This window comes from Thermobia domestica, chromosome 5, assembly GCF_964235325.1.
Source record: "Thermobia domestica chromosome 5, izTheDome1.hap1.1, whole genome shotgun sequence".
NCBI lineage: Eukaryota > Metazoa > Arthropoda > Insecta > Zygentoma > Lepismatidae > Thermobia > Thermobia domestica.
The window spans coordinates 19,707,530-19,733,948 of NC_137458.1; the positions used below are offsets into that span (position 1 = coordinate 19,707,530).

General features: G+C 35.7%; 1 protein-coding gene across 3 annotated transcripts in view; it reads right to left on the reverse strand.

Moving 5' to 3' along the window:
* The window catches only part of LOC145685768 (polypeptide N-acetylgalactosaminyltransferase 16-like), a 257,039-nt gene extending 233,919 nt beyond the window's left edge, over nucleotides 1-23,120 (reverse strand). For all 3 annotated transcript variants that reach the window (XR_014131483.1, XM_081758290.1, XM_081758289.1), the window contains exon 1: nucleotides 22,928-23,120. Coding sequence is in view for 2 of the 3 variants with exons in the window: in XM_081758290.1 (XP_081614416.1) it covers nucleotides 22,928-23,035 (108 nt within the window). In the remaining variant the exon portion in view is untranslated. The remainder of the gene's footprint in view (nucleotides 1-22,927) is intronic.
* Between the last annotated feature and the right edge of the window lie 3,299 nt (nucleotides 23,121-26,419).

A 26,419-nucleotide genomic window follows, 5' to 3' on the forward strand; every position in this document is an offset into this window, starting at 1 on the left:
TTTTGGGACACCGGGACACAACTCTGAGAAAGGGACGATCCTGCTATTTTACGGGATGTATACGAGTCCTACCGTGGGAGCCCCTAAACTGCTTTTCCAGCCGGGGCTCCGCGAGGCTCAATCCGAAACTGTATCTTGATGAATCGCTATTGATGGATTCTCCACATTTTTCATTTGTGATTGGAGTCACCAGGCACAACAGTAACCTAAATATTCTTTTTTTAAAAGGAATATTTTTAATTTGATATAGATTTATTTTTGATATAATTCAGTTGGACAAGCAAAAATACCTTTATTATTTTTATTAAAGATATGTCATCGTAATATGAATAACTAATAAAGCAAAGGCATTATATATGATTCAAAAGATCGTATTTGCATACCTTTTAACAAGATAAAGATCACTTTACGAAGAAAATGATTTTTTTCTGTTGCGTCAGTTAGTACATAAAAGAAATCGAGTTGCCTTTCTTTAGCCATCGTAAAGAGCTTCACCTTATATGGACAGCAATCGGCCATCATCGTCCCCGGTGATACAATATCTCCTTTCCACCTCCATTAAGTTGATTGCGTCCCGTATCCCACTCATCGAAACCTCTTTATCTTTCCTTGGTTTTTTCTCTCTTGACTAAAGGACGGAAAGTACATTGTGCTACAATTCGAAACACTTGTACCTTTTTTCTTCAAAGAAATGGGTAAATATTAAGTACGGTCGCTGCATTAGGGCTTTCTCGACCATGTCACTTGAAATTGATTTGTGCAGAGATTGATTAAATATTAAATTTGTTACACCATCTCAGATTATACTGCAAGAAAAAAATGGAGCGGACAAAGTCATCGCCTATTTACACACTTAGTATTCTGTCAGTAAATTATTGTTAATACAGTAATAATTTGACATTCAATGATATGATTTAAAACCACATAAGAAATAAAGTCACTTCAAAAATAAATTTGTCTAAGACTTAAAATCTTTCTTCTTTAAATTGATTTTAAAAAAGAAATTGTTTTAGAGTTTGTTGACACAGCGCCATCTTGTTTGACAAGACTTAAAAAAAAAAACACTCGTCTCAATCGTGTTGGTCATACTGCAAGAACAAATTAAGGATTCTTCCTCTTTTCATAACGCCAATTGAGGTTTTATATCTTCAGGTGCAATCCGTGGTCCCAGTTACCTGTATCACAAGTAATACGAGTAATATTGGCAGCCTAGTAATTTAATTTTAAAAAGTATGGAAAAGAAAGGCAGAAATAAGATAATGAAATATGGCAGATAAAACTTCTTTCCCAAATTAAGGACTTCCTGCATGGTCAATTACTTATCAAAATACGTTTTATTTCCAAGCGGCGATAGAAGAGGAGAAAAGTATGCTGATTTTAAAGAAAGTAAAAAATATACGTACTTCAACGGATTTTTACGTTTCATGACCTCTACCTGTTGCACTAGTGATTTTTTTAAAGGTGTGTCCTTCATTGGCGCAACTAGGATTTTTTGGTAGTGGGATATGATCCCTTACTTCTGAGAATTGGAAGAAATTTACCTGTCTGAATACCACTCATTCTAGCTTTGGAACTTCTTGTATAAATTAAAAGACAAATTCTGATCAAAGCATATATTAACTAATAAATTTACCTGTGGTTCATCGATATTCTAGTGGAGCCGACAGTGTTCAAAGATGCTTAGCCTAATCTAGTTGCGCATATGTTGTCCGATTCGTTCGTCCCGTAGAAGACATACCGTTTAACGTATCCACAAGAAACTTTAAACTTAAGAGGCCTTATAGAGTCGTTCTGACGTATGATTAGCGTAATACTAAAGGCTTGACTACTGCAGGAAACACATGTTAGTCGAACTCTTTAGTATGTCACTAATCAGGCGTCAGAACGTCTCTGCACAAGGCTTAAGTTTTTTTTTAAGCTTCTTCATCTTTTTCTTTCAAATTTTCTTCCTACCTCAGCAAATTAGAGTGATTTAGTGAAGGTAAAAAAAATATTTTCTCGAAAACATCTATAAAAATTTTGCTTCTATTTTTCATACATCAAGATTTCATTACCAACCCTAACTGTAGTTTCAGTCATTTCTCTGAGAAAAATCCAGAAGGGGTAGTTTAGTCTTGGGGGTGAATCTTCTTCCGACAATAATAATGATAAAAAAAAAAAAACGGCGATATTCTCAATACATATTTCATGAATAACCTTATAATGTTACATAATAAAAATATCCACAATAGGTAATTTACTTTATTTAAAAAAAACAAACAAACAAAAAAAAAAAAAACACGAATCACACGATTTGATATTTCATAAACGGCATAAGAAAATTCTTATGAAAGAATTCTTTAGAAAGTAAATTCATAAACCACCCAAGAAGTAGTTTACTTTTGGGACAAGTTTTCTTTGGACGAAATTTTCGAAATACACTTTATTATTTAGTTTATGTTTCAGACATAAATATTTCCATAATAACTGCACCACAACATGATTTAGTTTAAGCAATTGGAACAAGGAATTTCAGTGTGGTGGTCCGTAGCTATCGTATTATTTTTATTAATGTGCGATTGATTTCTTTTGTATAAAAATAGAAAGAGAAAAAACGTAAAGCTGTGTTAGCCTTTTGTTGACTTAATGCAAAAATATTTCCTCATCATATATATATATATATATATATATATATATATATATATATATATATATATATATATATATATATATATATATATATTTGCTGTTAAGATCATTGTCAACGGACATATCAAACCCACCCTTCGCAACAACATTGTATATAATAATATCCGTTTTGTTAATGTATTCTTTAAAGTGCACACGGTACTTGAAATGCTACAGAAGAATCTAGAAGGGAAGCGTCCGCCGCACTATTTACACAGCACAGATGAAAAGTACTCAAATTAAATTTCAAAGCACTCCCAGAACAGACACTGTCCCATTAACAGTTTTTTAATGAACAAACAAAACGAAACGAGGTAATACCTTGATGTTCACAGTAGAAAGAAAATAAAAACTAACTCCAACTTAACAGGAGCGTAGAAGATACAGGAATCTTCAATTTGCTTTTTTCTTCTTTTCTTTTACTTTGTTCTAGTTGGATAGGGACAAGAGGTGCATAGGTAAATAGAAAAGAATTTCTAAGGAACTTGAGATAACAAATGCATATAGACATGACGCAATTGGTTTTGAAGTGATTCCGTTATTATTCTTTCTCTTTCTTACTGTTTTCATTGTTATACTACAGTCGCGACGAGTACATGTATGTAAATCCATGATTTTGAACTCCTAAGATGGTATCTCAGTAACAAGGCGGATCACAGTTGGTGGACAGAGCTTAAAACACAGACTAAAATATACAGACCGCAAACTCAGCGAAAAACTGGAAACTTGGCGACTGTAGCGCCTCTAGCACACGACGACGGAATTAACTAGTCGATTTGAAGTCATCTACGTGGAAATTTCGAAAGTAACCACAGAGTAGATTATTTTTCTTCTTATTTTTTCATTTTGTTATACAATCGTAATATTGGATAATGGTATTTAGATTATTTAAAGGATAAACGGTTTAATTTCACTGCTATATCTGATAACTGGACGGAATAAGCGATTGTATGTCACATTATACTGTATCAGGCCGGTATCCACAGGGGGGCTAGGGTGCCCCCCCTAATTTTTCACTGGTCCCCCTAAATTTTTCACGGTAGGCTTACAAATGAACTATAATATGGTTGGGTCGGGCCCCCCTAACTTCTACCGCCCCCCCTACATTTTTGGGCTGGCTACCGGCCTGTACTGTATATACGCGATACAGGATGAAATCAGTTATTTCCTCCATTTAGCATGTAAATCTATCAGTGGTGTTCTGTGGTGTAAAAAGTGCTTTCAAAGTGATCTCTTTTCAAAGGAAGAAAATTATATATATATATATATGAGCTGGAAAGGAACGTCCAGTCCAGAGTCCAGAGTGATCTTTCTGTACTACATGTAATAGAGATGGGGGAAGCAGACGAAAACAATCCGCCGATTACTATGACAACCCATGACGTCACGTTTCAAGACCGATGGCAGCGCCATCCACACACGACGACACTGATTTCGAATACCAATAGCGTTGATTGGTTCTTTCACTGTGCAGACAGTCCAAATTGATTTCAATAGCGCATATAGGAAGTTGCTCTTCAGTATGTATTCTAGTCTGTGGCTTAGAAGGCCCCCGATGAGTAATGTCATACGATCTGCATCAAAGCGTTTTGATTCAACAGTAATCTTGGGTTCGCTAGTAATCTTTGGTTCCACTGACCTATATCCATGAGTTTTGTTATAAATAATTGTTTTGTAATACAGCAGTGAGCAGTTTTAATGTAAAAATTGATGAAACTGATTGGTGGTGACAAAAGATGGCGGATGATTCTCGTTTCCTGAATTCAGGTTACATATAATTGAGACGCGTTTTTTTCACGCGCTACCCTAGCCAACTGTGTTAAGTTGATCACAAAGAGGTGGGTGAGGTTAGATATACATCTTAGTTGCACCAGCCGAGTGTGACGTAATGTTACGTAGTATTATCATGGGGGTCAAGGTGAGACAAAACGAGCCCCGCGGGGCTTCTAACCCCCTTTGCTCGCTCAGCTATGTTTCGTAGCGTAAGTAAATCACTTTTTATGCATTATATATTACGTACAAGGGCAAATCAGTATTATTTGTATCTTATTGTAATGATAAAAGCGTTACGAAAATTTAAGAAAAAAATATTAAAAAAAAAAACCTTTCCTTGAGCCACGTTTGAACCCACGGCAACTACGTTATTCATTATCAGGCTTTGCACTAGATGCTCGGCCACGAGGACCGACAGCAGCTACCATTTGATTTGTGGTATATGTATGCTACGTGGCGAGAAAGGGATAAATACAACCAATCAGAACCGTGTATTTAGTTCCTATGGCTAGAGTCGAGCGTTATTTGCGATAGAGACATCACTTGAGACCATTGAAAAGGGAATTGTCATGAGATGGCCTCAGAAGAAGTTCAGCACAGCAAATGAAAATTTCAATCAATCATAGTTATGAACAAAGCTGTGATAGAGAAAAAGTGAAAGATATGTAAAAGCCATTTCACAAACTACCACTGTTAAATGCATTTTAGTGTTCATCATCAGCGGCAAAAAAAATAGTACTTTACCTATTAAAGAAACTGTGAACTGTCATGTTAACTGCATCATCAATTTATTGTCAAGCGATTTGTTTACCATATATATCAAGCAATAGACTGAGAACAAACCACTCCGACATGAAACCGGTTTTTTCCCTTTTGTGCAAAACTTGTTGTACGTACAAAGCAATATTTCATCACACAGTTAAAAGTGTTGTCAAAGAAAGCTTTTTATCCCATTCTTATTCTCTTGACCTCGTATGAGCTTGCATCTGAGAAAAACACATCTTGGAAGCCTATATATATATACATTTCTGTTAACGTCTTAGCGAACAGTAGCATCTGTGTGTTATCACTTCAGTGACTCCGTGATCAATTGTCTGTTACTGCTGATCTATCCAAAATACGTGTTTGTTTTTACAGCGTACGTAACAAAAAATTAACCATGTCTTTTGTTGAACGTGTACCAAACAACTATAAATGTAAGGAATCAAGTATGTCAAGTAATAGATAACCTTTTTTTAAAGAGGTTACTATTAGCTTGAAAGTATTAACATTTTTAGGTGCGGCTTCGCTTATAAATTATAACGTATCATGTTTCATCCAGACATGTCAGGGAGAAAATCCGCCCCGCCCCAAGTTCTAAAATTCACCCTCCTCGCAATAGGTGAAGAATACGATTTTTCCGAGAGCTTTAGATTCTTCCCAGAAATCGAGAAATCTGGATAAAACACTGCAGAGTATTCTTTTGAACGTTGATATCAATACTTATAATTTGCATGGCACATGCCTTAGTTATAGATGTTCAAATTGATCGGCAATGACAGTATTACTTGGTCTGCAAGCTGTAGAATAGATCGAGAAATAGCAGATGTGATTTCCAGGAAAGGTGTAAGCAGTCTCAATTGCATGTTTCCTATTATATTTTGGCCATGGCTTTCTGGCGTACATAGTATTCTTCAAGTTCCCCACAGATAAAATTTTGCGTTTAATTGGACAATCCGAGTTGGTATTCGACACTTCGTCGTCGACCTATTCACTCCCAGACACGCCGTTTAGGAGAGCAATTACCTCTCCTCTTCCCTGAGTTTGATAGAGTACATTGGACTCTCGTTAATTCGAACTTGGATAATTCGAAATATTGGGTAATTCAAGCAAAAATATATTCCTCCTAGAAAAATGTATTGGAAAGAATGATAAGAAAAAAAACTGAGTTAATCAAACATTCACAACTTCTGTATGGATAATCCGAAAGACACGTGCTCAGGCATTTACTTCGGGAGGGATCGGAAGGTTTCTGGGGTTCCAAATTCAAAATGAGGATAAATTATATTAAAATATGTAAAATCACCCCTAAAATTAGACTAAATTAACAGAAAAGTCGAGCTTTCGTGGGGGAGGGGGGGAGTATGGATCCTAGCACCCACGTACGTCGCTGGTTCGAAGTAATACAGTACAAGACATGTTTATTTAGGGGGAGAGATAGTGTTGGACAGATTGCAAAGGGAAGAATGCAGTTTCAATTGGTTTTCAGCTATCCAGAGGCAGCCGTAGGAATAACTTGCTACAGCTAATCAAATTTGGTACGCATATAACTCTTAATCTAAAAAAAAAAGTTATAAGGGTACGATACTCCTAGTATCCCTCAGGGTGGAGGTGGGAAAGGGTTACGCTTAACAAGAGCCCCTAAGAGATTAGGCAACACTTCGTAATTTACAACAATGTTGGCTGCCTACACAACAGGGGTAAAGTTTTCATTGACATGCGTATCCTACAGGTTGAAAGATTTCAAATATTTTCCATTAACATTATTCTGCCCGTGCGACTATTATCTGTTAGGTAGGATAATTCCTAATAGTTCACAATCAGGGTAATAGTTGTCGCTAGCTGCGGTGCCTCCTACCTACTGCCAACAGATGTCATAAACGTACATGTAACTTGCAAAGTGAGCCGAAGGCCTGGAGCAATAACTAGTGTAAACTATAGTACATTAATTATGCTTTCATGAGATAAACATAATGAATACATTCGTCTTTATTATGACATTTTATAAAAGTTATATAGAAAGATTTATTCATTGAACCTATATAATTCGAAGTTGTGAAAGTTCCTTAAATTAAATAAGAAGACTAGTGAAAATAAAATACTAGACATGAGTGAAACACAATTACAGTACTCATAAGCAACAATTACAATTACGTAAAAGCACAAAGCTATAGCTTCGAGTTATCGAGGTCACATCAAGAGAAATTCGACTTACAGAGGCAAACTTGGACTCGTAGAGGTTGACAGATACGAAAGTTCGAGTTACTGAGGTTTTTAAATATGATTATGAAACCCTCAAAATTCAACTTATCGAGGTTGTAATTTTTTAACATTCGAGTTAAAGAGGTTATTTTAACATTATGAGTTATAGAGAGTTCAAGGAAATGTTAAAAAAAATCGTGTTATCAAGGAATTCGAGTTATCGCGGTTCGAGATATCGAAATGCAACTGTAATTAATAAGTTCTGATATTTCTGCACGAAACAAATGCGTAACTGTGAATACGCATAAATGCGTCACAATATTGTGAGAACAGATTCCTCATATCAAAATAAGAAAAAAAGCTACCTGACTACTAGCGGGTCGATGACCAGTGATTGGTTGTTGGTCTCACTGTATTAGTATCCTTCCGCAATATAATCCCTACTAAAATAATAATTTCAAATATAAATATCTGAATTTAACCTACATTTTGTGATAATAAGCGCAATATATATAATATTTAACAACAGATGTAACTTTACTTCAACCTCACCCGTATCTGGACATATAGTATTTACTGCGCATGCGTATGCGTTCACGTGCCTTCCTCACTCATTTAAAATTATTGTAGAATGCAGAGTTTCATGGCGACGATGTGTGACAATAATCCATTTTCGTCTCGTGTTATAAAACAAAAGAGGACAACAGGAATAGAGGCAATCTCGTTTATATAAGTATTTAAGAAATATATATCTCCAACATAGCAGTAGTCAGTGTCAGTTCGTTAATTATTTACCAACAAACTGTAGCCTTATAGTCTGGAAATTATGGGACGACAGTAAGTAAGCAGACGATCTTGCTGTTCACGTCTCTCGCTGCCGAAGCACGTGTGAGCCGCGGAGTAATTAATTGCGCTTTGTTTACGCCTACTTTGTTCTAAGGCTGGAAAGACTTTAGTTCTTCAAGATCCCATAGTAGTGGAGGTATGAACTTTTAAAGTTCACTTATTTCACGTTTTCGGCACCCTATAAACTCCGAAACTACTCACTTTTGAGCAGAGGTTCATTTGAACTTTTTTTTTTCTTATTTTGATGTGAGAATATATTCCCAAAATATTGTGATACATTTGTGTATTGTGAATTCTCACAGGGTGCCCTGTTTTCTTTTCTGTCTAGAAATATGAGAGCTCTTCGTACGATACTGTTCTGGTGAGTTTTTTTTTTTTTTTAAACGAAAAATGAAGTGAAGGGCCAAATAAAGCAGATAGACTAAATTCTATTACAAATGGATTCTTTTCTGTTACATTTGCCTTCGAAGTGTTGGTAATTCATTTCATAGTGACTAGGACTCTTGAAGCTTCTGAACAACCGGCAGTTCTTCAACCTTTAAATTTTTTCTGTTCATTGCTACGTGCTCGGATGTTAAATGCCAATTGAATTATATTATTAAGTCATTACCGTTTGGTAGCTACACCTACAGCCAAGAGCATTGAAAAACAAAAGAAGTCCGCCTAACGCCAAGCCACGAGCTGCTTATCAATTAAACACATCAGCTGCTTATTCACGCTAACCATACATTTCATAGATGTCTATATAGCTACAGTGTTTAATAAAATGAAAAGAAAGTGCAAAAAAAAAAAAAAAGTAGCAATCATATGACCATTGCATCAACTAAGTTCCAATGAAGGAAAAAAAAAAACTTAGTTGTGATTGAATGTATGTATTAAAGCTCATATGGTGTCTGGAACAATGCAAGTCACGCCCAGAAGACATTATGTATGACATCAATGTTATGTAAACGCCCACAGGGTAAGAAAGAGTAACAATGCTGTTGCATGCATAATTATATTTTTGCCATACAAAGTAATAAAAACAATAAAAACGCACAAGTTGAGAAATCCAGAAGGTTAAGAAGAGCCTACAAAGAAGAGGATGTTTCAAAATTCTGGTGCGCAAAAACTTCAGGAGATGATTCCTGAAGTCGTACGAAACAAAAAGCTTACGAAAAAGGTTTTTACAATTTCTCGCTCATTTGTGAATTGTTTCTTCTTTCTTTTCTTGTACCTTTTTATAAATATTCGATAACAAAAAAGAATGTGACGAATCTCGATATCAAGTTATTTAGAATTTAGAATATCATTTCTTTTAAGAAGTCTAATCATTGCGAAATTAAAATACCGCTAATTTTACAGTAATTATATGATAACTTCAAATAGATAAAAGATAATCGAAATGTAAAACAAGAGCGCGCTACACAATATTATTTTGCATGAAGTATCGTTATCGCGAGTCACCTAGTAACTTTCTGTTTGCAGCCATTTATAAACGCAAAAATAAATGTCGAATTTCTAAATGGCTGGAAATCAAAAGCAGATAAGTGACTGGTGATAACGGTATCTCATGTAAAATAATATTGTCTGCCGAGCTGTTGTTCCACTTTTCGATTATCTTTTATTTATTTGAAGATATCACATAATTACTGTAAAATTAGCGGTATTTTAATTTTGCCGCGTTCGGACCTCCTAAGAATTTCCATCTACATGAATACCCTGCATCAGTGGAGTACGCAAGGAGCGGTTTCGAGGTTTAAATCCATTCCCAGTTGTGCAAGATAGTAGGCTATGCAAACATTTACTATGTTAAAACATGTATAGAAAACACCTGAATTTACATTAACTTCGAAGGTTGAATCCACCTTTGACGAACTTCAACGTACGACATCGCCTTGCAAAATGTGGTTTTGAAAACATGATTTTGCTCTACTGCAGTTTTTATTACCTTTTACCTTTTTGTAAATATTCTTTATGATTTTAATCTGTAACTTTAAGATCTGACGATTGTAATGCTTTGGATGTCCTCTGAGGTTTCTTCAGTAAAGATGATATGAATATGAATATGAATATTATTACACAAATTTACAAATTAACTATAGTTTTACCAACTTATTTTTTTCCCTAAAAGTCTTTATAAATAAAAGAAGTTCTGACTGATTGATCAACCCAGGCCAAATCCTTAACGATAGAAACTTGAAATTTTGATAGTGTATAGGATTTGTTACTTGAGGTACCACTAAGGAAAATTTTTGGGGGGAATTCAACGAGGACAGGCGAGAAATAGGGATGGCAATTATTATTGTACAATGTCCATATCTGCGAATCTCTCTAGGGCATAGACGTGCAATTTGGTATACGGACTTCGTTTTTTGATATTTCCCTAGAAGGTAAGACAAAAAAGGCGATGAAGAAAAAAGGATGGGATTACAATTGTTTTCCATAGGATTATCATTTAAAATAATTATATGTGTGTCTCAGCGTTTTTTTTTTTTTATATTTTCCTTTGAAGGGAAAAAAATGAAATGAAATCTTTCAGTTTAACGTCCCACGATTATGTCTTTTAGGGTAAGGGAGACGATGATTAAGACAAATGAATGATGATGGAAGGTTCAGTGGAATGAGAGAGTGGGAGGAAACGGGAATACCCCGAGAAAACCCACGGACACGATGCTGTCCTCCACAAACTTAAGCCTACTTGGCCGGAGATCAAACGAGGGACCAACATGCACCAGATTTACGCGCTCTACCGTTGAGCCACGTGGCCCCAGAAAAGATGTAGCTCGAAATAGTAGTTGGGTTTGCAACTGTTAAAATAAGATAGCCATATCTCGAAATCCATTAAGGTTAGAGACATGGTATTTGGTATTTAGACTTTTCTTTTAAAATAATTAAAGCTTTGTTTCAGCGTTTTGAGATATTTCCCTTACAAGGAAAGAAAACAGAGTAGGATTACAATTGTTAAAATACGATGACTATATCTCGAAATCTTTCATATATAAATTCAATTCCCATTAAGTTATAAGACGAATCTTAAATAGGCGAAACTTAGTGTCCCTGCTTGATGAAATTCTGTGTACGCTACTGAATTAGAAGACAATAACTAAGCAAATCGTTGAAGATAAATAATGGGATGTGTATTTATAATAAAAGTTTTGTTAAAAATACATGAGGGGACGCAACCGGCAATTTTGATATTTTATACATTTTGAAAATGTTATAACTTGTAGAGCACGTGGAAAATAAAGAGCAAATTGGTAATTTCTGATTTTCAAAGATGAGATTTTATAAAGTTCCAGGTTGACACCACTGTATACAGGGTGGTATACAAAATGATTTGGGGTTTGCTGTAAAAGTAAATTTTTGAGTTTTAGGTATAAGTTTTACTGTGTGGATGTGTGTACAATGTATAGTATTGCCTCTGAAGTTAATACTTTTTTTTTAAAAAAAGATTGATGTACTTCTGCTAGATGGTCAGTTTTTTTTAAAGGTTGATGTACTTCTGCTAGATGGTCAGTGAAACAAAACTGACGGTTTGAGATAGATAATCTATTTAAAAGCGTTTGCAAATAGTGTTATTTTTTTGTTTCTTGAAACAAAAAAAATGTTGTGGAAGACGGTTTCATGGTCATTTTAAGATAAAGTGGGCTTCATTTGGTGAAACAGTACATAAGCTGCATAAAAAGTTCAAAAGAGAGGGTTCAGTGTTTCCTTTTCGGGTCACGAAAAACCATCACAATTAGATCTTTCTTTTTGAGAAGACAATGAATTGTGAATGATAACTAAAGATGCTTTGAGACAACTTCATCGTGCACTTTCACGAAACAGACTTACTCTTCAAATACACAATGGACTACGCAAGACGGGGCAAGACTACACGCGTAGGACACTGTACTTGATTTCTATTATGAAACATTTGGAGAACGAGTAGTTTTAAATCCGTTTCCAAATATGTCCCATTGTGGACAAACCGTGGCCAACAAACAACCGAGATTTGAATACCTATAACTTCTTTTCCTTTGAGAATTTCTTACGGAAAATATATTCAACAAACATCCGGACAATGCGATGCAAATTGAAACGCAAGCTATTAAGGCATACAATGAGATCGTTTATAATATGTGTCGCCGCGTTTTGGGAAATCACTGACTATTCATTTTGAAAAGTTTATCGGCGGACATATTGAACATGTGGTAAAGTGAAATGTATCTTCTGATTGTAAAGTGTAATGTATTGTCATTCGATGCACTCTGAAAATATTACCTAGGTAAAAGTTTTATACCAAAACTAGACCCACCATTTCCTGCACAACCCTGTATATAAAATTCATCCTATCGCGTGGCCACCACGATCCCCAAATTTAACCCCTGTTGATTTTTTCCTGTGGGGCTACATTAAGGAGCAAGAGATAAATCGGAACCTGAAAGCTGTGAGTTTCTACAACAAAGAATTATTCACGCATGTGTCTCTGTGACACCAGCGAAGAGTACATGCCAATACAATGTTTAATTCCGTGCAGAAGGCTTAACGGACAACCATTTTGAGCACTTATATTACGAATAAAGTCACAAATATTTTTGTCTTGCTTTATTAGCTTCATTGGTACGTGTCTCTAGAAATAAACCTAAATTACAACTACAAACGTACAAGTCATCGCAAGCTGGTAGACCCTATGAGGTAGAAAATAAGCGTCACACAAAAGTATGATGGTCATTTGTGATGTTATTATTGTTATATTAATTGCTGTAATGATTTAACGATTGATTAGCAGCATGCGAAACATTAGGAAATGTAATTCAGTTTCGTAATTTTGATTTGGTTAGTAATTTGCCAGCGTGAAATGTTTTGTTAATTCGAAATATAAGTCTATATTATTTTAAACATATGTGAATACACGTTTTCGAAGACGATTAATGTAAATAGATGTAGTTTATTTTATTCCTGAAGCTTTATTGAATGATTTTTCAGTCGCTTTTATACCGAACCGAACATTAGAGAAGATTAGCGAACAAGCCACAACGAATACAACATCTTCTTTTCGTTGAGGTGTATGTGTCTGTGTTAAGCTAAATTATGTAAAAATGCACATAATTTGGTATTATAGAACTATACATACACGCACCAAAATTGCGTTCCTGGATATTAACTTATTGTCTTCTTACGTTTTGTTAATACAAATCGTCTAAGTTCCTATATCCTGTGCACATACTAGTTTAATTACTATTCGCAAATGGGATGAACATAAATGTTTAACATGGTATAGTGTAGATTATTTAAAATTCAACCTATGAAACTACGTACAATTTTAGACACTTGTGTATGATATTTCACCAGCAGCCTATGACAACACTGCTTCAAATTAAGTTGTTGGTGGTGGAATAAACTATACGCATGGAATTTGCAGTAGGTATAGAGAATGGACATGAACATCTACAAATGCCTGGTTCCAGTGAATAACCAACTGTCATTTTTCTCCTTTTTTTTTTTTTTTTTTTTTTTGAAAATTTAGATTTTACAGGTATAAGCTTCTTTTGGTGAGTTCTACATTGTGTAGAAGCGGCTAAGGCGAATTCTTAAAATTGAGGAAGTTACAGCGTACGGTTAAAATTAACCAGGTAACTGCTGTAAAATTTACCTTTAAACTGCTCTCCTGTAAAATTTACTTTTTCCGACTTAGCCGGTTATTCACTGGAACCAGCCAAATGTTCTCCAAATACTCCTATCAGTGGCGTATTTAGGGGGAGCTTCCGGGATTAAGCCCCCCGAAATCTTACTTACTATAGTAAAGTGTATGAAGTACCTTGCAGAATTTTCACATTTTCAGGCAAAGCCCCCCCCCCCCCGAAACAAAATCGTAAATACGCCACTGGCTTATATGCTAGAATTCTCTATCATTGTTTCTGTATGCATGTTACTTTAGAGCTTTCAGCAAATTACGATCGGGTAATCTTATTATTTAATAGCTAAAATTGTTTGTATATGTCTTAATTGTACTGTATTCCCAATGTTCATACTGATGTGTTCGATACATATGTAAATTAAGTCAGTTAAATGAAAGAAGAGATTTCATGATTAAGTTGGAATTGAAGATTTAGATATTTAGCAAGAGGTTATTTATTTTAAATAGAAGATGTCTTATTACGTGACTGTTTTGAAACCCACTGCCGTTTTCTAATTGGAAATTATAGCTGTACTAGTTTAGGTTGTCTAAATAAGGTTTTTGTTTGTTTAATTGGTGAACAAATTAGATCAGTGCGTTGATTACTAATTGCTATTTTTTTTTATTTATTTTTTTTAGAATTTCGGCTAGACTTAATTATGAACAATAACTCAAGATTGATGCAACATATCTTTTGTCACGGAATAATTGATGAAATACGTAACCTTCCTTAGCAGATTCTTGACACGGACGTTTGGGTTATTTTCCTTTCTTTCTTTTCTTTCTTTCTTCCTTTTCCCTCATTTACCGTAAATGTAGATTGTTGTTAAATCTATATGTTTCTTGGAGCAGTAATAATTTCTAAACAACTTCCACGTCTCTTATGCTATACGAATATAGTTTGTTTCCTTTAGTATCTGCGAAAACGACTCGCATGATGTCTCCAATATAATTCTTAAATGTATGATAATATTTTTTTTTTTTTTTATACGAAGATAAAGTGCTTTTGTAAGCATGTTACCTCTTGGATTTAGACAACCCAGCTTACTTCACTGTATGGTTGGTTGTCCAACTTCACTATTGTACGGCGCAAATGAACCACCTGGTATATATATAATAAACTCATAAACTAGAATGTTATACTTGATCAATGCAGGGGTGTATACCTACCATTGGACACTATTATATATAGTGGGGGATCCAGGAATGATCAAGGGAGGGGCTAAACCATAGTTTGCCGCTTTATCCAGTGTAAAACAGTATTAAAGTCCATTTTATTCAGTGTATACCTGAGAGTGAAGTGGGGCTATAGCCCCTATAGCCTCCCTTAGATCCGCCCTTATAGACCTATATATAATAGTGATCAAGTATAACATTCTAGTTTATGGGTTTATTGGCTTCGGATCGGTAAGAACGAATAACAAAGAAACAAGGTCTATCTGATGGATAATTAAGAAATGATATAAAATGTAATGAGCTGATCAGTATGATACTGTACACCTACTTTTGGGCCGCTCTGTATAATACAGGGTAATATATCTTTAGAAATCACACTTTCATTTGACAGCTTCATCCCCTGGGAAAAAAAATCAAATTACATATTATTTTTCCACATCTTTTTACATATGTAAGCATGTATCGCTTCACGGATGCGCACACTTAAAAGAAAAGTATTCTTTAAGAAACAAGTAAAAAAAAAAGAAGCTTATGTATACAAACAAAACTTGTTTACACAACAAATTGCAAACGATCCAGCCATTTAAAAGTTACGTAATTTTTTTGATGTGATGGACACTCATGTTAGCAATGATGCAATAGTTAGCGATGTTTAAAAGACAGTGAACAATGCATTATGATTGTGTGAAAAACTTGTATTATATTTGTTTAGATATACGTATATGGAAAAGAAGGAAGAAACGATTTGGAGGTGTGTAATGCCACGCGAACGAAGTGTGTTTTATTGCCAAAACTAAAGAGAGTATTCATGCTTTTAGAAGCTTCTGTTGTTAGTAAACGGATTTATAAATAGACGGTGAAAAAAAAAAGCATTTGACAAAAATAGAATGCTAAAGTATGAAATTAGGGCTACAAGCAGGGGTAAAAGTGAGGGAAAACGCTGGGGGACGCCGTCCCCCACTTCCATAAAATATCTATGGCGTCCCCCCACTTTCTAAAAAAAAATTCAATGAGCAAAGATAGGCACAGGGGACGGTGTGACATCATGCATCCCCCTACCTTTTCAGATCCATTTTACCCCAGTAATATGTATACCACTATTAAGATCATTTATGTCACTGCTAGGAGTGTGTATGTGTGTGTGTCCGTTAGGAGTATTTATGTCACTGTTAAAAGTATGTATGACACTGTCACGAGTATTACGCCAATGTTAGGAGTGTGTGTATGTATCCGTTACGAGTATTTGTCACTGTTAAAAGTATGTATGACAAAATCACGAGTAGATATTTCACTGTTAGAGCATTTATGTCACAATTAAGAGTATTTATGTCACTATTAGAAGTATGTATGACACTGTCATGTATATAACATTGTAGGGAGTATTTGTCACCGATATAAGTATATGTGTCTCCATTAGGGGTATTTATGTCACTGTTAGAAGTATGTATGACACTGTCACGAGTATTATGCCAATGTTAGGAGTGCGTGTATGTATGTATCCGTTACGAGTATTTATGTCACTGTTAGAAGTATATATGACACTGTCATGAGCATGTATCCCACTGTTAGAATATTTATGCGACTATTAGATGTGAGCGTGTGTCTCCGTTAGGAGTATTTATGTCATTGTTAGAGGTACGTATGACAGTGTTGCGAGTATGTATACCAGTATAGGGAGTATTTATGTCACTATTAGGAGTATGGGGGGTCTCCGTTAGAAGCATTTGTCACTGTTAGAAATATGCATGACACTGTGACAAGTATGTATGCTACTGTTAGAAGTATTTATGTCACTGTTACGAATATGTGTATGTCGCTGTTAGGAGTATGCAAGTCTTTATTAGAAAAAAATAAACAATAAAATATATACAAGATGCTACTATAGTGTATTTTTTGTATAAATAAAATATGTTTTAGCAGAATGACAATTATTAATTATTATTTCAAACAAATGACAATGTTTAGTGCCATAAAAAATCTGCTTTTGTCGCTTCAGAGTATCCTCTGAATCATTTCATTTCATTCACGTCGATGTGTTCTATCCACTGATATCTTATCTTTGGATAATGTTATAATTAAACAAACAAATAAATAAATAAAGTTTAAGAATTTATCATAATTTCGAGCTATACGTCTATGTTATTAACCATATAGTGTACTCTCGCCTTGCTATTGTCATAATAAACAGCTTGATGAGTAAATCTTAATAGATACAGTGGTCATCAATATTTAGGTTAACGAAAGGATTAAGGTCGCTTTTTCGACTTTCTCGAAGACTACGCATGAGAATATCCATTCACCCAATCATTTTGTTCAGTTTAACGAGATATATCGATCCGTAGATGTCTCATCTGTGAACATTTCTTCCCGTTAAACGCTAAGCATATGGACAAATTTTAAATTATATTGTAACATTAAGTTGAGTTAAGGACACTCTAGTTTAGTGGTTACAGCGTTGAACTCACGTTCGCGTGGTCCTGGGTTCGATTCTCGGCCGGCGTTTCCCTATTTTCACACCCATTCAGCGTGGTGAGGCAAACTGGGGAGCCACATGAATAAAAGACAGCTCTACAGAGAGCTCTTGATACGCCTGTTTAAGACAGGATGACGTAATGCGCTGACCACGTAGTTCACCTGGTCGCTAACAGATGGCGTTGGAGCGATTCAGGCTCATAAAAAAAGAACTGCTACGACGGTTTTCGTTATATAAAATTACCTAAATCTAATGTTCAAAGAATCCTTTATAGTTTTCATTGCATTTCGGCCAGTTGGCGCGTGCTTGGCTTTTGGCTTTCTACGATTGCCCTTTCAACGGGTGCTTTCATACGAGCTGCCTTTTGTTATACTTGCAAGCGATACTTTAAATCCTTGGCAGAGCGTCATAGCATCACTGGCTGTTCATTGGCTGTTGACTTGCCGACAGCGTAAAACGCTTGCGACAAGCTTGAATGGAACACTGAAATGCAAGGTTGTAACTTCGTTGCCTCCATGAATTCAATCAAGCCGGATGCAAGCTTACCGACTTCCAATAAAAAATCACAGCAATCGGTTTGCAAGCTGTCTCTGCTGCTAGGGGAAAAATATACAGTATTACATCACTAATGTTGTTGGATGATAATTTACCAAATGAAGGAGAAATATGCTGTTTAAATGCTCTAGATATGTATTTTTTTTTCTTCAGAAAGAACATTGTCTTTCATTATTTCCCAGACAGGAAAAGCTGCATAAATAACTCAGTCAGATCTTTGATAATTGTGATTATGTAAGCATCATTTCTGAAGTACGATCGTATCTTTTTATCCTTTCACAACTTTCTGTTCGTTATAAACTTACTTTTGAAATGAAATGAAAATGAAATTAAATCTCTCAGTTTAACATCCCACATTTAATGTACTCTAGGCTAAAGGAGACGATGATTAAGAGGCTCCATCGTGGCGAAATTAAAATACCGTTAATTTTACAGTAATTGTGTGATATCTTCAAATAGATAAAATATAATCGAAAAGTGGAGCAAGAGATCGCTAGAGAATATTATTTTATACGCGATACCGTTATCACAACTCACTTATCTGCTTTCGATTTCCAGGCGTTTAGAAAATCGACATTTATTTTCGCGTTTTTAAGTGGCTGCAAAAGGAAAGCTACTAGGTGACTCGTGATAACGGTACCTCATGCTAAATAATATTGTCTAGCACGCTCTTGTTCCACATTTCGATTATATTTTATCTATTTGAAGATATCACACAATTACTGTAAAATTAGCAGTATTTTAATTTCGCAGCAATTAGGCCTCTTAAAGTAGTGAATGATGATGGAGGAATTGGTAGAATGATAATATAGGAGGAAATGTTAGTACCTCGAAAAAAACTACGGGCACGATATTGTCCCCTACGAACTTACTTGGCCGGGGAACCAGGGGCCACTCTATCAATAAACCATCGTCCCCATGTAAATTGTTAATTAAGGTTTATGTTTGTAATAAAATCACTTCTTGTAACAAACATCCAAACCATAACACATTGCTTAAGTCAATCAACTACTGCTACTTTAGTTAATTATGAACTAAATAATTACTGTTGAAAGCGACTCCTGACCCTCGCTGTAATTGTACTGCAACATAAAGCAACTTGTCTTTTATTGTTTGATAAACAAATAGGACTCAATGAGATGTAATGAGCTTGAACATGGGTGGATCAGCATTTTCCAGTTAAGAAAGCACAATGTTAGAAAAGATGCAACTCAAAAAACATAAACTTCTATTGAACTGTAATCGATTATTAGGTACAATCATTCAAAAGAAACCAATCTTTATGTAAATTGTAATTTTCAGAAAAAATAAAAAGAACCACCTCTTCTGACCGTTACGATGGTAACCGAAAGGATTGTGCGATATCCGAACTGATATTAAAATTTGATATTGACAAATAATAATAGAAGCTTATCATTCAAGAAATAGACTCCCCCCCCCCAAAAAAAAATAGGCACTTAAATCTAGCTCAAAATAATGAACTTTAACATTTAGTAACATGCAAGAACTGAACTTAAATAATCTTCAAACAATTTGTTTGTAGAGAACGTTCAAAAATTTTGTAGCTCTTGATCCAAAAGACACTAATATATTTCAATCAAAAATTTTTTTGTAGGCCTTATATCTGGAGAACTATACATAGTGGGGCCAAACCCAAACTATCACTTAACTCAGTATGATGTGCTTATTTCCCAAAAGAAGAAAAGAAAAGAAAAGAAAAAGAAAGAAAAAAAGAAAGGAAAACAAAAGAAAAAGAAAGAAAAGAGAAAAAGAAAAAAAGAAAGAAAAAGAAAGTAAAGAAAAAGAAAAGAAAACAAAAGAAAAGAAAGAAAAGAGAAAAAGAAAGTAAAGGAAAAAGAAAAGAAAACAAAAGAATAAAGAAAGAAAAGAAAAAGAAAAGAGAAAAAAGAAAAGAAATCTCAATTTAAGGGTCATTTAAAAACTTATGACACCTGATAGAAAAAAATAATTCTTGGCCAAGGTCGTAATCTTTTGATCCATTTCTTTAATCATTCCTAAAATTCTTGTTTTATGAAGCGTAGAGTAAACGGAGAAGAATTGCAATTATTTTCATGTATTTCTAATAAATAAATTATTTAAATGTTAATATTTCATACAACAGTTCAAAGTTTTTCAGTATTTTACAGTAATACGGATGGAATTAGAAAGTCAAAAATCAATAAAATCATTATTTTGCCGGTCGTATTATATGAATCACAATATTGTTCACTGACACAGTCAGAAAATAGCAACTGAGGTATAAAGTTTTGAGAAAAACATAATTGATACGTAAAGAAACGTAGAAATGAGATTAATTTAGTTAGGTTAGGCTATACAAACGAGGAACATAGAATAATGAAGTGAAGGTGCTTGCATGGAAAATATCTAAAAGGCTAATCGGTACGCTTGAGGGCAAAGCAAGAAGAGGGCGAAAAAAAAAGAAAAAAAAAGAAAAGAAAAGAAACCTCAGGAAGGTGAAGATGATGGTGATGAACCATACACTTTGTTATTTGGCTAATGACACAAAGATACACATTTTTGGCTTCGTGACAGCTACTGAAACTAAATAATTGTGGATTGAAAACATCCCATAAAATGAATAGCGTTAAAATATCTATGGCAATTGGGAATATGCCAAATATCACCCTTCGCTACAATTTCTCTTCTCTTAGTTTCTCTTGGGGGGGAAGGGGGAGAAGGGGAGCAGGATGGGATTGATTTGTGTTGTATTTCACTTTTCTAATTATATATTAAAAGTACTCTCTTAATATTGATATATGGATTCACACATCTCATTTTCATGCATTTTAACGTGTTTCTTGGCTTCATCTAGATCAAATGTGATACCGGTACTTGTGTCAGAAATAAGGGCAAAATTATATTTTCTTTTCTTTTGTTTTATTTTTTGTTCTTTATTTATACAACAAAGTGCTGTATTGATGTATGAGACATAACCGAGGTTCAAATCTTCAAAACTTTTGCTTGACTTTATATATTGTAGTGTGTCTCTGACCATTTGCGTACTCAGAATTCTCTTTTGGACGGGATGGATGATCACTTTCTGGAAGGTTAATGTAGGCTAAAAATACGGAATTTTACCAAAAAAAGAGAATAAACTCGTGTAATATTAACTAACTAAAAAACTAACTAACTCTACGCCTATGGTCTATGGAACCCGGAGGTTCAATGCCGCGTTCACGAAAGCTCTCCACTGACTTCAATCCTTAGCCAATTGGATCCAGTTTCTACTTTGTATTCCTATTTCTGCGAGATCCATCTTAATATTGTCCTCCCATCTGCGCCTAGGTCTTCCTAATGGTCGTTTTCCGATTGGTCTTCTAGTCAAGACATTGAAAGTGTTCCTACTTTCTTCCGTCCTAGCTACATGATCTGCCCACCTAAGCCTCCTAGACTTGATGACCCTAACAATGTTCAGTAAACGGTATAAATTATGTATTTCCTCGATATGAAGCTTCCGCCATTTCCCATTCCAGTTCCTCTTGAGTCCGAATATTCGCCTCAGGATTTTATTCTCAAATACTTGTGGTTTGCGTTCTTCCCTTAAAGTAAGCGACTGTTTCGCAACAATACAGAACAACAGGCATGATTATCGTTTTACATATTTTGAGTTTAAATTCCTCGACAGAATTCGAGACGATAAGAGATTTTGAACTGAATAAGTAGTGTAATATTAATCAGTTTAAAAACTTCTAGTGATATCTGTGTCATTTACAGGGAACTCTACGAAGCTACTGTAAGCTAGGAGGAGGTTATGTGTATCACTAAACCAAATGAACTTAGAAGAAAAAGGGTAGCTCTTGGGGGTGCGGTCACTCTCATCACCCCCTTTCCCCCGTCGTCGACCCTATACTAGTTTGTGCGAATATGGAAAACGTTCGCTGCACGATTTGGAGTATAGCGTCCCTTTCAGCGGCGAGAATATTTGAGATGTGGACCTACAACTTAACGCGGTTCGAACTACATGAGCTCCCACACGGAATTGAACCCGGATCTTTAGCGCCGTACGCTACCCATATAGTAGCCAAGAGGGAGGCTAAACACGGAGAACGTGTACGACTGCAATTTAACAAACAAAATTGTTGTGTAGCTATTACAATTTAATCAATACGTTTTCCCCTATATTTGTTTCTTGAATAATACACTAATAACAAGAAGAATCAATGCTCGAATAGCCGAAAAGTTATGAGCGTTCTTTGCTTCTGTATGATCCTGTGTTCGATTCTCAGGCTGTGTAATCTTTCGATGTTGATCGTTCATCACGGACTAAATAATTTGCAAAAAAATATTAAGAAGTAATTTGAAATTAAAAGGCAATCTACTTCGGTCTAGTAAATCATATTATTAAATATAATAGGAACCCATGTGCTGACCACATATCACAAAGCTAGATGCCATCTGGTTGGACACAAGCTTAGTGTAGACTTCCTAAAGCAAAGCTCTCTTTTGTTTTTCTTTTCTTTTTTCTTTTTCCTTTTTTTCTTTTCTTTTTTTTGTAAAACTTGCAGTTTGCTTATCTCAGTTTTTAATAATATGCGGAATGTAAACGTGTATATTAATCATTATGATATTAATTATAAACTATGAGCCTTCTTCCTTGATCTAGTAGCTAGCACGTTTGAAGGTTCAGTGTTCGATTCCCAGCGAAGATCCCGATTTCAATTGTAGACTTTCTCCTCGCAAATACAAGTACCGGTTCAATCACGGAATAAATAATACCGTAAGTCAATCAATTAATACCTAATAAACTTCGGTAATTAATTACAGACAAAAAAATAAACTACGTGAAGAAATTAGAAAAATTGGAAATGACTTACTTTGCGCCGCCTGTATCGGAGCATGTGCGTCTGCGTAGAATAGTAAACAAGAACCAGCGCAAAACAGGCTAACAGCGCAACCCGCGCAACACGTCGCTTTCTCCACATTGTATTTTGGGTACCCGCTGTCTGCTTATGGTAGCTTCTTGCTGTGATTGCACTCGACTCCACGAGATCTCTGCCGCACCACACAGTCTGTCGCGGTCACCTCGCATCGCCTAGAAATGCATTCTATCTTGCCGCTTTGTAGTAGCAGTGTTTCTAACTCAATAGATAGAAAATATCATTAAATATAAAGCATTAACATAAATTGTTACGTTATTCTTGTAGTGACTAGTAGAATACAAGTATTATTACTTCTTCCATTTCGTGCTCTTTGCGCGTTATTTCGAAAGAAAGGAAATAATAATAATAATAAAAAAATGCATAATAATTTTAGGACTACTATTAACCGTATTCAAATTAAATCAAACCTTTGCTTGATTAGGTTTGTGTTCCGTGTCCGTTCCACCCCCAAGGCTATATGACACTCACATTTATAGTATGATATATAATGAAAACACTGTAAGACGTTTAAATTTCAGAAGTGTTCCGGCAGACACCGAACCCGGGACTCTCTCTAACAGCACAAGATGTGCTAGGCATGTTCCATTTAGGTGTCCCAGCTACTTTTTAGGTATCCGACACTTGGCACATATGATATTCATGTGCTAAGTATGTACTTCAGCTACCTACAGTTTTAGGTACTTGCTACACCTAATTGATATTTGCAACTATGTACCACAAATATAGCATTTATATACCTTGCTCAGTTTCGCACTCTAACAGTCGTTTGTTTTTATGTAGTCACTTGGAACATATATCTGTCAAGTTCTCGGTATGTCCTTTGAGTACATACTGTTTCAGATACCCTAACAGCACAAGATGTGCTAGGCATGCACCATTTAGGATTCTAAATTCATCTCCCACATTTGATGCATTTGTTGCTTCTTTTTCTAAGCGATTGTGTACTAGAAGCAACAAACGCATCCACTTTATTAGATGGCAACTATCGCCGATCATTTGAAAGTGAATATGGAAGAACCATGAAATAAAGTAAATAGACACTCATCATTTTGTTATAAAATTACATGGCGAGCAGATTTTATCTGTTTCCAAACGGTTATCGTCGAATATACGCGGTTAAAGAAGCACTCTGATTAGTCAAATTCAAAAGACCGCAACAATTTATCTCTCAACATGTCAGGCATGTGCCTAGGGGCGGACATAGACTGTGACTATTACTTGTCATCCATATGATTTCTCTCTCAGAGGTACATGAAGCACATACTGGGCACATTCCCATGTACCTGAGGGAACATGATAGGCATATGCCTGCTATGCGATTGTGCTGTTAGGGTCTATGGACATGCTGGCCACATAACGAACGAGAAGTAAATGATTTTTTTTAATGTTCCTCAGTTATAATCTTAAGGTAAAGGAGACGGATGATTAATGAAAGGAAAATATCATAAAAGAATTAATGAAATGAGAATGTGGGAAGAAACGGAAGAACTCCGAAAAAATCTGGGAAGAAACGGAAGAACCTCGAAAAAATCTGGGAAGAAACGGAAGAACTCCGAAAACATCTGGGAAGAAACGGAAGAACTCCGAAAAAATCTGAGAAGAAACGGAAGAACTCCGAAAAAATCTGGGAAGAAACGGAAGAACCCCGAAAAAATCTGGGAAGAAACGGAAGAACCCCGAAAAAATCTGGGAAGAAACGGAAGAACCTCGAAAAAATCTGGGAAGAAACGGAAGAACTCCGAAAACATCTGGGAAGAAACGGAAGAACTCCGAAAAAATCTGAGAAGAAACGGAAGAACTCCGAAAAAATCTGGGAAGAAACGGAAGAACTCCGAAAAAATCTGAGAAGAAACGGAAAAACTCCGAAAAAATCTGAGAAGAAACGGAAGAACCCCGAAAAAAATCTGGGAAGAAACGGAAGAACCCCGAAAAAATCTGGGAAGAAACGGAAGAACCTCGAAAAAATCTGGGAAGAAACGGAAGAACTCCGAAAACATCTGGGAAGAAACGGAAGAACTCCGAAAAAATCTGAGAAGAAACGGAAGAACTCCGAAAAAATCTGGGAAGAAACGGAAGAACTCCGAAAAAATCTGGGAAGAAACGGAAGAACCCCGAAAAAATCTGGGAAGAAACGGAAGAACCCCGAAAAAATCTGGGAAGAAACGGAAGAACTCCGAAAAAATCTGAGAAGATACGGAAGAACTCCGAAAAAATCTGGGAAGAAACGGAAGAACTCCGAAAAAATCTGAGAAGAAACGGAAGAACTCCGAAAAAATCTGGGAAGAAACGGAAGAACCCCGAAAAAATCTGGGAAGAAACGGAAAAACCTCGAAAAAATCTGAGAAGAAACGGAAGAACTCCGAAAAAATCTGAGAAGAAACGGAAGAACTCCGAAAAAATCTGGAAAGAAACGGAAGAACTCCGAAAAAATCTGGGAAGAAACGGAAGAACCTCGAAAAAATCTGGGAACAAACGGAAGAACCTCGAAAAAATCTGGGAACAAACGGAAGAACCTCGAAAAAATCTGGGAAGAAACGGAAGAACCTCGAAAAAATCTGAGAAGAAACGGAAGAACTCCGAAAAATCTGGGAAGAAACGTAAGAACCCCGAAAAAATCTGAGAAGAAACGGAAGAACTCCGAAAAATCTGGGAAGAAACGGAAGAACTTCGAAAAAATCTGTGAAGAAACGGAAGAACTCCGAAAAATCTGGGAAGAAACGGAAGAACCCCGAAAAAATCTGGGAAGAAACGGAAGAACCCCGAAAAAATCTGGGAAGAAACGGAAGAACCTCGAAAAAACCTGGGAAGAAACGGAAGAACTTCAAAAAAATCTGAGAAGAAACGGAAGAACTCCGAAAAAATCTGGGAAGAAACGGAAGAACTCCGAAAAAATCTGGGAAGAAACGGAAGAACCTCGAAAAAATCTGGGAAGAAACGGAAGAACTCCGAAAAAATCTGGGAAGAAACGGAAGAACCCCGAAAAAATCTGGAAAGAAAGGGAAGAACCCCGAAAAAATCACGATCACAGTGTTGTCGATACAAACTCACATGGTCTGGGTTCTTTTACACCAGAAGTCAGTGCTTTACTTATTTTTTATTTTTTACGTATTTTATTTTATCGGACGGAACATTTGTCTTAATGCCTTCTAATTAATATTTTTTTCAATATTCTACGTAAATAAAAATGACAAGGACATGATCGCAGAAACATCGAGGGTAGTTAAAATTACACCCTTGCTACTACAGAGGGACTCAAACCCCAAATGAACTTCTCCTTACGATCATCAGCCTAACGCCCCAGACCGCTCGTCTATACCATACAGGCTACCACTGAGCCACCGTCCAACGGCCCCATTCCGTTCTTTAGTAGAACTGGTAGAGCGCTTACCTCTGGTGCATGAGGTCCCTGGTTTGACCCATAAGTTT